This window comes from Bos mutus, chromosome 19 (assembly GCF_027580195.1).
Source record: "Bos mutus isolate GX-2022 chromosome 19, NWIPB_WYAK_1.1, whole genome shotgun sequence".
Classification (NCBI taxonomy): Eukaryota; Metazoa; Chordata; class Mammalia; order Artiodactyla; family Bovidae; genus Bos; species Bos mutus.
In genome coordinates, this window is record NC_091635.1 from 39,871,387 (window position 1) to 39,886,711 (window position 15,325).

General features: G+C 43.2%; 1 protein-coding gene across 1 annotated transcript in view; it reads right to left on the reverse strand.

Annotated features, from left to right (window-relative positions):
- Positions 1-1,071: 1,071 nt before the first annotated feature.
- Positions 1,072-15,325, reverse strand: part of VPS53 (VPS53 subunit of GARP complex) — a 122,167-nt gene continuing 107,913 nt past the window's right edge. The window contains exons 20-22 of the mRNA XM_005888227.3: positions 4,700-4,837; positions 2,433-2,537; positions 1,072-1,986 (exon numbers count right to left, since the gene is read on the reverse strand). Coding sequence (XP_005888289.1) covers positions 1,816-1,986; positions 2,433-2,537; positions 4,700-4,837 — 414 coding nt within the window. The 3' untranslated portion in view covers positions 1,072-1,815. The remainder of the gene's footprint in view (positions 1,987-2,432; positions 2,538-4,699; positions 4,838-15,325) is intronic.

Consider the following 15,325-nt stretch of genomic DNA (forward strand, 5'->3'; position numbering starts at 1 on the left):
TTTGAAATCTAGAGAAAGTAGAGGGAAGGAACCAGTACAATATCTAATTTAGCTGAATAGCAGAGTTGTTAGCTACTGTTTTGATCAATGAGGGCTCCTTTATATATATTATTTCAAAGCGACAATAATAAATAAATCTTCCGTTTAGGGTTTAGTCATCAAAACAAAGGAGAATCCTAGTCAGGACGGGGACAGCATGATTTCTGCCATGGTCCCTCCATCGACACAAACTCAAAATTCAAGATGCTGGCTATGAGCAAAAAAACATCTTTACTGTTTGGGTACCAGCTCAACTGTACAGTAATTACACTTGCTTACAGTCAGAAAAAAATACCCATTTGTGAAAATGTGCAATAGGAAATCTTCAATAAAGCAAGTTCTTATTATAACGGTTCTTCACAAGGAGTAAATATTATAATCATAATGGAACTTTTCAACTGTATGCTGGGCACTACTCCAGACTTCCAGACTGACTATTCACAACCTCCAGGCATTTGTACTTGTGAAAATAAAAAGGGCCTCAGGTGATGCTGATGCAGACCCCCAGCTGAGAAATAGGCTCTGTCTGTACAGGACTACACACGGCATTCAGCGCCCATCACCAAGACACCTAACGTAACTCCTACTGACATCTGTTGGCTCCTTGGAGATTACTGACGGTGTAATAAATCAAGAAAGCAACTTCTCTGGCTGTGACCACCTGGGGCTGGTGGTGGTGGAGGGGAAACAGTGCCTTGACATCTCAATGCCATTATGGAGATGTCCAGAAAGTGACTCCTTGTGAATGAACCACAAAAAGAAGTGTGGATCTGTAAACACCGAGAGTGACAAGAACCAGGTGTGGGAGTCCACTGGCGTTTCCAGCTTCCCGGGCCGATGACAGACGGCTAAAGCGGCTGCCTGGAGATGGGCCCGTCACCCCTTCTTTCAGGAGTGAGAAGAGAACATTAACCTCAATTAGCATGGGCTGGATAACTTTCCCAGAGCAACACCATGGCTGTCTGGGCAGAGGGAAATCTATTGACTGAGCTGCCTGGGTGACCCACTGCACTACTCCCTACTCTTCCTGCATTTTTTTTTTTTTGGCTGCAAGGTTTACTTCCTTCTATTTTATTTTCTTATTTGGCCACTTATTTGGCCACATGGCACATGGGATCTCAGTTCCCTGACCAGGGATTGAACCTACACTCCCTGCACTGGAAGCTCAGAGTCTTAACCACTGGACCACAAGTCCCCTTGCGCTTTTCTTACATAGCCATCCTTTCTTCACAGGGCTCAGCTAAAGGCCACACCTCTCCTGCCATACCTATCATCTGCCATTTCATCACTGGAGCCCTAGAGCCCAGCCTAGAGGACATCTCTTAGGGGTCTGGCTGCAGAGGGCACCTCCAACAGCTGCAGGTGGGGGAAGCTGTGAGAGCCCAGCTCTCTGGCCCACAGTGCTAGGACAGAGCAGGGAAGGGAACAGGGCCACAGTCACAGAGGGCGGGACTGTGCGGGCGAGGCTGCAGAGTCAGTGATGACTGGAGCAGTCGGGAGCAGCTGGGGAACAGCCAGTGAAGCCCAGGAACCTTCTTCACCCACTGTGGCCTCTGCTACAGGAATCAGAGATTGCCTCCAGTCCTTACTTGGCTTCTCCCATTAGGCAGGAATTAAGACAAGGCATGGGAGCGACCCAGGAATGACCCAAACGTCCCAGGAAGTTTCAAGACTGATGATCTGAGGATCTGGGGAGCACAGGAGATGTGAGGGGCGTCCAGGGATCTGGTTGCGGGTGGCTCACCGGCCAGAGGGGAAAGTGACCCCTGGGTGCTCCTACAGTCTCTTTTTAATCAGTTTCTCCAGTTTGCGGATGCGTGAGGACTCCTGTTCAGGAGTTGGAGCCAGGAGGGACAGGGAGCTGGAGCCTTCGGGTCCTGAGGGCGGGGCGGGGAGCCTCTGGCGGAAGAGCTCCAGCATGCTGCTCTGCTCACTCCGCTTCAGCCCCTGAGGTGGAGACAAAGGAGGATGATGGCAGGTCTGGCCCCCAAGGACCCAAGGGCAAGTTCACTATCTGGTATTCACTAGGCTGAGGATTAGCGCTTTCTCCAGGGGAGATATTAGCCCTGGGTAGTAGCCCAGGAGAGAAGCAGGGGAGGAAGAAAAGGCAAAAGGAGAGGAGAGAAAGGGCTGAGAAGGCAAGTGGCCAGGCAGCAGGATGCGGGAGGGCAGCCTCCTCTCCTCGCAGCCCCGCCAAGCCTGGCTACCCGCCATCAGGAGGTGATGGGGGACGTGGTCGCAGGCCCTGGGTCCCCCTCCTCAAATGGTTTCTTGCAGCCTGGGCCCAACAGGGACACTTTGAGGAGGCCCCCAGGGGCCTATATTCTGCCCCCAAGTGAATCATGGAGTGTGAGAAGGATGCACCCAGGGACAGAACACGATGCTGAGCGCACCTTCATGTCCAGAATCTTCTGGAAGGTTTCTGTGTTGCAGTCTGTCAGGAGCTTGATGTAATTGTCCACAAATACCACCAACGGCTCGTGAGGGGCCATCACAACCTGTGAGGGAGAGAGGAGAGTCAGGCCTGCTGGAAACGCTTATGATCGGAGGCAGCGGAGCATCTTCTAGAGAAATGTCCTGATAGCCTGTTTCATCTCAGCATTCAGTTACAGCAATGCTTTCAATCAAACCCGTCAATCCTAAAGGAAATCAACCCTGAATATTCATTGTAAGGACTGATGCTGAGGCTCCAATACTTTGGCCACATGATGTGAAGAGCCAACTCATTGGAAAACCCTGATGCTGGGAAACCCTGGAAAACTCTGGAAAAACCCTGATGCTGGGAAAGACTGAAGACAGGAGGAGAAGGGGGCAACAGAGGAGGGTTGGATGGCATCACTGACTTAACGGACATGAGTTTGAGCAAACTCCGGGAGATAGTGAAGGACAGGGAAACCTGGTGTGCTGCAGTCCATGGGGTCGCAAAGAGTCAGACACGACTTAGCGACTGAGTAACAACACAATGCTTCCTAAATTTGCTAAATAAAAAATGTCACCTGAATTGCTTTTTAAGTACAGATTTCTATGTCCCTCCTCTGAAGATTCTAATTCACAGAGCCCGGGGAGGAGTCCCAGGGGTCTTTTTTAAAAATATCAAGACCACAGGAAACACTGTGTTGGAGGGCCCCCTGTCTGGGACATTTCCTGGGTTTCTGGTACCTGCTCCTTCTGTCCTGACGTATCGTTGTTCCCAAGTGAAGTGTCACTCAGTTGTGTCCAATTCTTTGCGACCCATGGACTACACAGTCTATGGAATTCTCCAGGCTAGGATACTGAAGTGGGCAGCCTTTTCCTTCTCCAGGGGATCTTCTCAACCCAGGGATCAAACCCAGGTCTCCCATATTGCAGGCGGATTCTTTACCAGCTGAGCCACAGGGAAGGGATGGCCTCAAAAAGCATCGAGTTAAGTGGGTTTTCTTAAGAACAAAAACTCCACAATAGCCTCAGTGTTTCCAAGACTTAAAATCGGGAACTTCATATAACTACATCCACTTCACATACCAGGGCTTCCCTGGTGGCTCACTGGTAAAGAATCCACCTGTCGATGCAGGTGATCCCTGGGTTGGGAAGATCTCCTGGAACAGGAAATGGCAACTCACTCCAGGATTCTTGCCTGGAGAATCCCACGGACAGAGGAGCCTGGTGGGCTACAGTCCACGGGGTCCCAAAAGAGTCAGACATGACTCAGTGACTAAACAACAACTTCATGTACCACCAGCAGGAGAGCCCTGGCATCAAACCCCTCATGTTCACAGTCATTTGGTTTTCATTGTGGGGGTCCAGTTTTCTTCCTCAAGTAGGCTGGTTTGGTTTTGGATTTCTGAGAATATGACTCAGAGTGGCAAGGAGAACTCACTCAGAGATTCTCTCCAAACCCTGCTCTCCCCCATGGAGAGTAAACCAGCCAGGGAAGAAATGCATTAGGCTGCTTTCAGTTTCATCAGGCCAAAGCCCAAGGTCTGTGGAGGCCCCTTGCCCGGTCCAGCCACGTCAGGGCTCGCCGTGACTTCCCACTCCTCCATCATTTGAGCCATTCTGCTTGCAGACTGACAAGCTCCATTTGTTCTCCAGCCTTCTCTCCCCTCCCCAGTAGGCTCCCTAGCCACTCGACAAGTCCAGGTGGAAATCAGATGCAGGAGTTCAAGGCTTCAGACATTCTTAGCATCATCACCCCACATATACTTTGTTAAATGGGGCTTTAGAAAACCATTTGCTGATTAGAATCAGGTATGCGACATTTGTTTGAAGTTCCTATAAGGTGGCAGAGCTTAGAAAGCCAAGAATGGGAGGAACTGAAAGCTGGGAAGCAGAGAGGAGCAGAGCAGAGAGACCCTGACTGGAGGCTGACTGAGTGACAATGCCACTCAGCCTCCAATCTTGGCCAAATCTTATTACAAGAGAATCCCATTACAAGAAAGAATGCATTTGTCAGACAGAATTACTGACTCCCACCCCGCCCCCCGCAACACTGCACTGACTTTCAACAATAACTGATGAGGCCAATGTCTGTTCCAGCCAAAGAATGCAGACATTCTTTTGGGACTGATGGGAATAGGTTCTAACCTGTGCTTTTTGAGACTAGTACTCAGTACTGTTTCAAATAAGTGATCAGGTAACTAGGCCCTTTTAACTGAAACCCTAAAGAAGACACAAGTCCCACCTTGAGGATCATCTCTGCGCGGGTCATGCCCTTCACCACGATCTTGGTGTAACTGGCCGGGGCTTTCCTCACCACCTGAGAGCCGATGGAAGGCAGATCAAGCAGGACCATCTTCAGGGAGTGTGTGTCCAGCAGTAGCTGAGGGAAGAGAACAGAACAGTCCCAGCCACCTCACGTGGGCACAACACCCAGTGTACTCACGCTGATAAATAACATTTTCTTGATATTAAAATTTTTTTAAAATTTATTTTAATGTTTGGCTGTACTGGGTCTTCACTTCTGTGTGTGAACTTTCTCTGGTTGCATCGAGCGGGGGGCTACTCTTCGTTGTGGTGTGTGGGGTTCTCATTGCAGCGGCTTCTCGTTCTAGCTTGAAAGCTCTAGAGCTTGGGCTCAGCAGCTGTGGTGCATGGCATGTGGAATCTCCCCAGACCAGGGATCAAACCCACATCCCCTGCACTCCATTTAGAAAGCAGTTCAGGATATGTATGAAGAACCTTACAAATGTCTTAAACATTTTTGCTTATTGAACAGGCAAAAAATGGTAACTCCATACTGCTCTATTTTGGGTTTCTCTGGATGCTAGTGAGGATGTAGGAGATTAAGCCAAATTTAAACATCAGTATCTTGGGACTTCTTGGTGGTCCAGTAGTTAAAAATCTGCCTAGACCACCAGGAAGTCCCAAGATACTGACTCCAAGATTTATAATAAAGTAATTGAGACAGTGTGGTACAGGTGAAAGGGCAAATAGATAGATTGTGCTGAAGAGAAAGCCCAGAGATACAGTCACAGATACAGTCCACACAAATAGAGTCACCGATCACTCACAAAGCAGCAAAGGCAATTCAATGGAGTAAAGGTAGTCTTTTCAACAAACGGTGCTTGAACAACTGAGCATCCATATGCAAAAAAAAAAAAAAAGGAAAAAGGAATCTAGACATAGACCTTCCACCCTTCACAAAAACTAACCCCAAATGGATCATAGGCCTAAAGGTAAAACACAAAACTATAAAACTTCTAGAAGGTAACATAAGAGAAACCCTAGATGACCCTGGGTATGGTGATAACTTTTTAGATATAAGACCAAAGACATGATCCATTAGAAACTTACACTGCTGCTGCTGCTGCTAAGTCACTTTAGTCGTGTCCGACTCTGTGCGACCCCAGAGACGGCAGCCCACCAGGCTCCCCCGTCCCTGGGATTCTCCAGGCAAGAACACTGGAGTGGGTTGCCATTTCCTTCTCCAATGCATGAAAGTGAAAAGTGAAAGTGAAGCCGCTCAGGTTGTCTACTTGAAAGTTACACAGTCGTGTCCGACTCCTAGTGACCCCATGGACTGCAGCCTATCAGGCTCCTCCGTCCACGGGATTTTCCAGGCAAGAGTACTGGAGTGGGGTGCCATTGCCTTCTCCAGAAACTTAAACTACCATCTGTAAAATAGATAGCCAATGGGAATTTGCTGTATGTCTCAGGAAACTCACACAGAGGCTCTGTATCAACCTTGACGGGTAGGATGGGGAGGGAGATGGGAGGGAGGTTCAAAAGGGAGGGGATATATGTATCCCTACAGCTGATTCATGCTGAGGTTTGACAGAAAACAACAAAATTCTGTAAAGCAATTATCCTTCAATTAAAACATAAATAAATTAAAAAAAAAAACAAAGACATGATCCATTAGAGAAATAATTGATAAACTGGTCTTCGTTTAGAATGAAAAATGTTTGCTCTCCAAAAGACAATGTCAAGGGGGTGAGAAGGTAAGCCGCAGATTAGGAGAAAGTATTTGCAAAAGATACATCTTATAAAGGACTGTTATCTAAAACATACAAAGATTTTTAAAGAAAAACTCAGCAATAAGAAAACAATCCAAATAAAAAATGGGCCCAAGATCTTAACAGCTACCTCACCATACAGATAACAAGTAAGAATCTGAAAAGATCTGATTCCTGAAAATCAGTAAGCAAAAGAACAGCAACCCCAGTAAAAACAATACCAACGATGGGGCAAAGATTTGAACGGGCACCTGACACAAGTGGAGACGCCAGTGCTCATAGGACTGTGAAATGCTGTGTGTGCGTGCTCAGTTGTGTTCAACTCTTTACAACCCCATGGATTGTAGCCCGCCAGGCTCCTGAAACTTAATTTCACTAGTGATCCAGTAAACACAAATCAAAGCCACAACTGTGTATCATTTTGTACTCATCAGAAAGGCAAAATAAAAAGTTGAAATACCAAGTGTTGGCACACGTATAGTGCAATGAAACTCACACTTAGCATGAGGTATTATAAACTGGTTGAAGCCCTTTGGGGGAATTTCAGTACTATTTCCTAGTGCAATCTGTACATAATCTGTGACACAGTACTCATATCCTTTAACGAATTCTTGCCCATGTCAAAAAAGGTTCCTTGAATCCACTGTTCGTAAAAGCAAAAGATTGGAAATGGCCTAAATGCCCATTGACGGTGTAGAATGGATAGACAAAGAGTGCCATGTTCACGCGATGGAACACGACACTGAAGTTAAAATAAGCGACTCAAACAGCCTGTATCTCACAGATAAATCTCAGAACTCATCTGTTGGGCAAAAGAAGCAACTGGGGAAATGATATGTATAGTACCATTTGGATAAAGTTTAAACATTTGCAAAATAAAATTATATATCGTTTTTGGATACATACACATGTAACTTATCAAAGCACATATGGGAATGATAAAATCAAAATAGTGATTACCTCTGGGCATGGAGGGAGAGGCATGGCAGGGTAGGTCCACAGGGGACTTCAGCCATAATTATAATTTATATAAGAAAGATTTACAGCAAATATGGGACCATGTTAAGATCTGCCTAAGCTAAGTGGGAAGCTGATATTCTTGACATTATTTTCTATACTTTTATTAACTGGAACTGTGTTTTTCCTTCTCTTCTTTTTTCATAGTATGCTATTAAATATCTGAGGCCTAGAAAAGATTCAACTTTATCTTCCATGTAGTAAAATTTCAGCATCTTGTCAAAATCAAAGCCATGTCTTAGCATTATTTGCTAGCAGGAAAAAAAAAATCAATGATTATTTAAAAACGTATAGGGATACTTCCTGTTTTTTCTGTACGTTCTACTTCCCAGAGAATATTATATGCATAAATAATTGTACAGTCTTAAGTGACAGGAAGAGTTTTGAATGAACCAGACATAACCCTCTAGTATCTCCCATATTTTGAAAGATAGGACATTCTCAATTTCTGGCCAGTCACAGTAAAATTCTCTCCTCACCAGACAGATGAACAGATGGAAACCTTGGTCTCAGGTTTTACCGGAAGTAATGCAGTCAGAAAAGGTGGGAGCTAGTCTGACAGACTTAGCAGTTGTCTGTGGGAAATGAAGGTGAAACGGCTCATTTATCACGAAAATCTGTTGGCTTTCATCTTTGAAAATAGCTAAAAGTTCATCTCCTTATGCATGAGGCACTGGGCAAGGGGTGGCTGTTAGCTAAATTTGGCTGAGCCTTAGAGAAAAATTTTGGGGGTGATATGGCTGTTCTTGGTGGGCTGCTGGGGTGCAAAGCTGGCCAGCATGCTATGCCTGGGAAGGGTCATCGCCCATTAATGGAAAGCTCTGACACCTCTTGGGGGACAACATGACTATCACAGTGATAGAAACCTTGAGCAGACAAAATAAAGGCACACTCCTAGAAGGCAAAGGCCATATATATAACACTAAGTTCTGAGGTGATGTGGAAGAAACAGTTCAGGATATAAGGAATAGGTGGGCCAAGGTGAGGACATGCCTTGTTTCTTTCCTCGTTCCTTTTTTTTTAAGGTATAACTTTCATACAGTAAAGTACACAAAGACCAAGTACACAGCTTGATAAATTATTACATATGTATACACCCTATGGGGCTTCCATGGTGGCTCAGACAGTAAAGGATCCATCTGCAATGTGGGATGGAGAAGGAAATGGCAACCCACTCCAGTGTTCTTGCCTGGAGAATCCCAGGGATGGGGGAGCCTAGTGGGCTGCCGTCTATGGGGTCGCACAGAGTTGGACACGACTGAAGCGACTTAGCTGCAGCAGCAGCAGCTGCAATGTGGGAGACCTGCGTTTGATCCCTGGGTCAATTCTCCAGGAAAGATCCCCTGGAGGAGGGCATGGCAACCCACTCCAGTATTCTTGCCTAAAGAATTCCCACATACAGAGGAGCCTGGTGGGCTATAGTCCATGGGATCACAAAGAGTTGGACATGACTGAGCGACTAAGCACAGCACAGCACATACACCCCACTGCCTAATTAAAGACATGAGACATTTCTCCATCAACAAATGAATGAACTCAGTGCTCTATGATGACCTACAGGGGTGGGATGGGGCTGAGGTGGGAGGGAGGTCCAAGAGGGATAGATATGTATGCATATGGCTGATTTACTTCATTGCACAGCAGAAACTAACACAACATTGTAAGCTAATTATACTCCAAAACAAAACAGATGAAAGGATAAAGAAGATGCTGTGTTCACACGATGGAATAGTACTCAGCCATAAAAAGAATGAAATATTGTCATTTGCAACAACATGGACGGACCTAGACATTATCATACTAAGTGAAGTTAAGTCAGACAAGACAAACATCATACGATATCACTTATATATAGTGAAATCTAAATACAATACAAATGAACTTATTTATAATACAGAAACAGATTCACAGACATAGAAAACAAACTTATGGTTACCAAAGGCGAAAGGTGGTGGCAGGGAGGGGATGGATAAATTAGGAGTTTGGGATTAGCAGATACACATTATTATGGATAAAATAAATAAACAACATGGTCCTACCATATAACACAGGGAACTATAATGAGTATCTTATTATAATCTATAATGGAAAAGAATATGGAAAAGACGATATAATCTTCATATATGTATATGTACATGTATATAACAGAATCACTTTGCTGGACATCAGCAGCAGTACTTCAATTCCTCGATACTTCAATTAAAAAAATAAATTAAAAAGATGACTTGGGACATTATTTGCATCCCAGAAGGCTTCCTCGGGTTCTCTTCCAGTCAATGCTCTCTCTTCCTTCCCAACAAAGGCTACCACTCTTCTGCCCTATGTGCCTCAGGACTGGTCTGCTGCTCATTAATCTGCTATGAACATTCTTGTACATGTCTTTGGTGGCCACTGGGGGTAGCATCTATGCAGAATTGCCGGATGAAGGGGTAGGCATATGCTTAGCTTTAGGAGAGACTGATAGTTTTCCAGTTTGGTTGTACTAATTTCCAGTCCTACCAGCAATGCCTGAAAGTTCCAGTTGCTTTACATTCTCACCAACACTTGGTATTCTTGGTCTTTTTTAATTTTAGCTATTCTGATACTGTGATTTTAATTTACACTTCCCTAGACAATTAATATGCTTACTGGCGAGCCTCTTTTTGAAGTACCGGTTCAAGTCTTTTGCCATCTTTTCTAATGGCTGATCATCTTTTTTCTAATTGATTTGTTGAGGTTTTTCTAAAGTACGTTTTTCAACTTTATTGAGGAATAATTGACAAATACACTTTAACTGCATATATTTAAAGTGTACAAGGTGATTATTTGATATACATACACTTTGTGCAATGATTACCAAGATCAAGATAATAAACTCTCCTTTTGTGTATGTGGTAAGAATGCTTAAGATCTACTCTCAGCAAATTTCAAGTACATCACACGGTATTATTAATTACAGTTACCATGCTGTACATTAGGTCCTTGGAACTTACTCACCTTAGAATTGAAAGTGTGTGCCCTCTGACCTCCATCTCTCCATTTCCTGCTTCCCCCAGCCCCTGGCAACTACCATTTGATTCTCTGTTTCTCTGAAATTGAGTTGTTTTTTTTTTTTAAGATTCCACACAAGTGATATGTTAGAGATTTTTAAAAGGATATATTTAGAATATGAGTACTCTGTCAGTTACATATATTGCAAATATCATCTGCTACTCTGGCTTGTCTTTTGAGAAAAACAAGTCCTTAATTTGAAGTACTCCAAACAGTCTCTTATTTTACGATTAGTACTTTTAATCTTTTGTTAAGGGATCTCTGCCTAACCCATAGTCATAAAAATATTCTTTTATCTTCCAGAAGTTTTGTTGTCTTATCTTTCATTTTCAGAGCTATAATCCACCTGGAGTTGTTTTTTTTTTTTTAAATTTGAGATAAATTCACCTTTTAAAAGCGTACTGTTCCATTCCAGACATCTCATCATGCCACAAATAAATTCCACGGCCATTAGCAATCGCATCTCTTTCCCTCCTCTCCTCCAGCCTTTACCAACCAGTAGTCTGTTTTCTGTCTTGCGGATTTGCCGGCTCTGGACATTCCATATAAATGGAATCATACGTTCTGTGACCTTTTGTCTATGATTCTTTCACTTAGCATAATGTTTTCAAGGCTCATCTATGTTGCAGCATGAATAAGTACTTCATTTCTATTTACAACTGAATGATATTCCCTTGTAAGATTAAGCCACATTTTGTTTATCCATTCATCAACTTATGGGCATTTGAATTGTTTCTACTTTTTGGCTATTATGAAAAATGCCACTCTGAATATCTGTGTACAACGGTTACGTGACACACTTTTCCAGTTCTTCTGGGTTTCTATCTAGGAGTGGAATTGCTGGGTCATATGGTAACTCCATGCTTAACATTTTGAGAAACGGCTAAACTGTTTCCCCAAATGGTTGCAGCATTTTGGATTTCCACCAGCAGCATATGAGGGTTCTAATTTCTCCACATCCTCACTGGAACTGATTTGTTTTTTTGGAAACTGACTTTTGTATATGGTGTGTGGTTAGGGTCAAGATTAATTTTTTTCCGGGACTTCCAAAAACAGAAAAACATAAAACAGAAGTAGTACTGTAACAAGTTCAACAAAGACTTTAAAAATGGCCCACATCAAAAAATTCCTTACAAAAAATAAAGATTGATTTTTTTCCCATGTGGATATGCAATTACCCAGCACTGTTTACTGAGAAGACCATCCCCTCCCAACTGAATTACAGTGCTGCTTTTGCCATAAATCCAGTGTCTGTGTGCGTGTGGTCAATTTCTGAACGCCATTCCTTTCTGTTGGCCCGTTTGTCCCTGTGTGCTTAATTACTTTAGCATTAAAAGAAGCCCTGGTATCTTGAAGTTTAAATCCTCCAACTCCGTTCTCTTTCTCAAGAGTTATTTCAGCTATTTCTGGTCTTCTGCATTTCCATCCAACTTTTAGAATCCGATTATCAATTTACATTCACACCACAAGCACCCATCCCACCCCTGCTGGGATTTCACTCTATAACTTTGAAAGAATTGACATTTTAAAAATACTGAGTTCATGCGACTTCCCTAGAAGTCCAGTGGTTAAGACTGCTGCCAGTGCAGGGAGTATGGGTTCAATCCCTGGTTGGGGAACTAAGATCCCACATGTCATGCAGAATGACCAAAAAAAAAAAATTATTGAGTCTTTTAACATATGAACATGGACCTTCCTGTCATTTTAAAGATTTTTCCTTAATATATCTTAATACTGTGTCACTTTTTGTGTAGAAGACTCACACATTTTTAAAATACTTATTACCAGCTAGATTTTACTGTATATGGTTTCATTAAATTTTTTAAAAATTGTTTGTTGCTGGTATATACAAATATTGGAAATAATTTAAATACTGACCTTATATTGGCTCCCACCTACTAAATTTCTATTCTAATAGTCTGTCTATAGATTCTTCTGGATATTGTCAATCACAGTCATGTTCTCTGTAAAATGTGAAAAATGACAGCTTTGTTTCTTCCCGTCTAATTGTATACCTTTTATTTCTTTAACATTTTATTTTTTGCCTTATTTTCCTGGCCAGGACTTCAAGGGCAACGTGGGACAGAAATGTTGACAACAGACATCCTTGTCTTGTTCCTAATGTCAAGAGAAAAATCTTTGTATATTTGACCATTAAGCGTGATGTTTATGGCAATTTTTTCCCCCATTAACTGATTCACTTCATTCATGAGCTTGCTCAGTCCTCCCATCCCCAGGACCTTGATGATCCTGTCATGGGCATAAACCCCTGCGGAGCGTGGCTGTGCCTGTCTCTTTGCTTTGTGTGGCACAAAGGGAGGCCCCTTTTTGACTGAGTGATAGAGGAGGCTTTAAGTTCTCGGTGGACAGGATGGTCTCATAAAAGTCAAGATGGGCCAGAGCTGACGAGACAGAGAAAAGTGAGCGGTTAGGCAGTGAAGAGATTCAAAAAGCTCCTGAGAAATAGAGAAGGGCTGAGCAAAAGGGAGAAAGCTCTACAATGTGCACAGACACACAAGCACATTAAAAAAGAAGGAGAAAGTTTAGCTCTTCTGAACACACATTCTATAATCAGAAAATCTAGAAGGAACTTACTTTAAGCACTAATTGAGTTTTGTGTCATTTCTCAAAATAAAATTTTATTGTGGATATCACTTAAGTGGGTATTATGTGAGGGTGGACCACTACATTTTTAAAACAAAAAATCTTGTTATTATGGAGAGTTTCAAGCATGTATGACATAAACAGAAGAATACAGTGAATCCTTATGCAGTCGGTTGTACTAACCAGAGACATTCTCACATGCTCATCTCAGTTCATCCATGCCTACAATACACTGGCTCTCAGCTTGGGGAGGGGGGTTCATCCTCCCACCCTCGGCTTAGATATCTGGCAATGTCTGGATGCATTTTTGGTTGTCAACATTGGCAGGGTATTACTGGCAACTAGTGGGTAGTGGTGAGGGATGGTGCCAAACATCTTATAATGCACAGGGCAGCCCCACAACAAAAAAGATTCTCTAGCCCCAAATGTCGATAGTGCAGAGGCTGAGAAACCCTGCTGCAACCACTCCCTGTCCCTCACTTAATTTTTCTGAGGTTAAATTTACATACAATGAAATGTACAATTTTTAACTGTACAGTTTTGACAAATGGATTTATCCATGCAGACCATCACATATGTTTCTGTATATACCCTTTTAAAATAAAATCAGCCTTAACACATTTTCTTCTATTCCTAGCTGGCTAAGGTTTTGTCGTTCTTTTAAAAAATGGTCATTTACATGTATTAAATTTTATTAGTACACTTTTCTCCCCCCAAAGGAGTGCTTAAAAACACCCTGGGTCCTTTTCCTGACACAACAGTGAGCTGCTTCCTCTGGTAAGTTTGTGCAAATGGATTCCATTTCCACTGTGTGCTCAGTCATACATACTGTGGCCAGAAGACTAATTAATGACCCTGCAAATCCCACAAGATTCTCTGAAAATCACAAACTAGCAAGAAGCATGACAAATACTGGTATGGTTCAGTTCCGCGTGCCCTTGCAATTGCTCAGGCAGACTCTGGGGCCCAAGGGGAAATAATTTACTTTATACAGTGATCAGGGAAAGAATCAAGAGCAGGAAAATGTCTCCTTTACCATTTTTGACACAAGTATTAAAATGCAATCTAAAATTAGGATCTAGTACCTTTGTGGCAAAGCAAAGGCACACTCTGAGGTTAGGCCTCATCCTTGACTCTCACAGCTTTTGTTAAACTTGGATTACAGCTGCTCTAAGATTTGTGACAGAATCTGTTTCATCAAGACTTTTTTTTTTTTTTTAAGCAGAAGTTTTAACAATTTTTTTTTTAATGTGGACCATTTTTAAAGTCTTTATTGAATTTGTTATGATACTGCTTCTGTTTTATGTTTTGGTTTTTTGGCTGAGAAGCATGTGGGATCTTAGCTTCCCGACCAGGGACTGAACCCGTACCCCCTGCATTGGAAACTGAAGTCTTAATCACTGGACCACAAGGAAAGTCTCAGAATCTGTTTTAATCTATGAACTTCTCTCTGGTAACTTCCAGTTTCCTGTGGTTTTGCTGCTTGAGTGATCATGCCTCCAGCTCCATGACTGCATGGGCTTCTAAGCCCAGATACTCACGGCAAGCATGGACCCCAGCTAAACCTGAACTTCACGTGGGAATCTTCCAAGGGCCACGATGCCCTACAGTTCCTACTCATGGCCTCCCCACCCTTCACCCGAGGCAGGGCCTATTGAGATCTATGCTCCCCTGTCACCCACTCATGTTTGTCTGGGGTCTGATAAAGTCAAATGCCAGTTTCCAGATGGTTTTCTCATTCACATCTCAAAGCAGAATACTGGCCAAACTGATACTTTTCTGAAGATGCGGGCTTTTGGAGTCTGAGTTGATTATTTTAACATTCTTTTAAAGAAAGGAAAATCTGAGGAAAATAGATATGACATTGGATTCATGTGACGAGATGAAAATAGCATGGTTGCTGGGCACTAAATCAGCTTGCAAGGCCTGGGCAGGGCTGCAAACTCATGGAAACATGTTCCCAATGAGTCAACTCTGTTCCAGGGGCTTCAGCAACTCTAGAGACTTGAGAGAATTAGTTTCTAGAGACCAGAAACAGAATCCAAAGCTTCTCCTGGACACACTAAGAGCAACCACTCTACGTCCTCTCTCATCACACACAGCAGTGAGGTGAACAGAGGGTCCCCGGTGAACATGTGCTCATGAAGTTGGACGTGCTGGGGCATTATTATTCTGCTGTTTCCCGAGGAGAAGGTTCATTC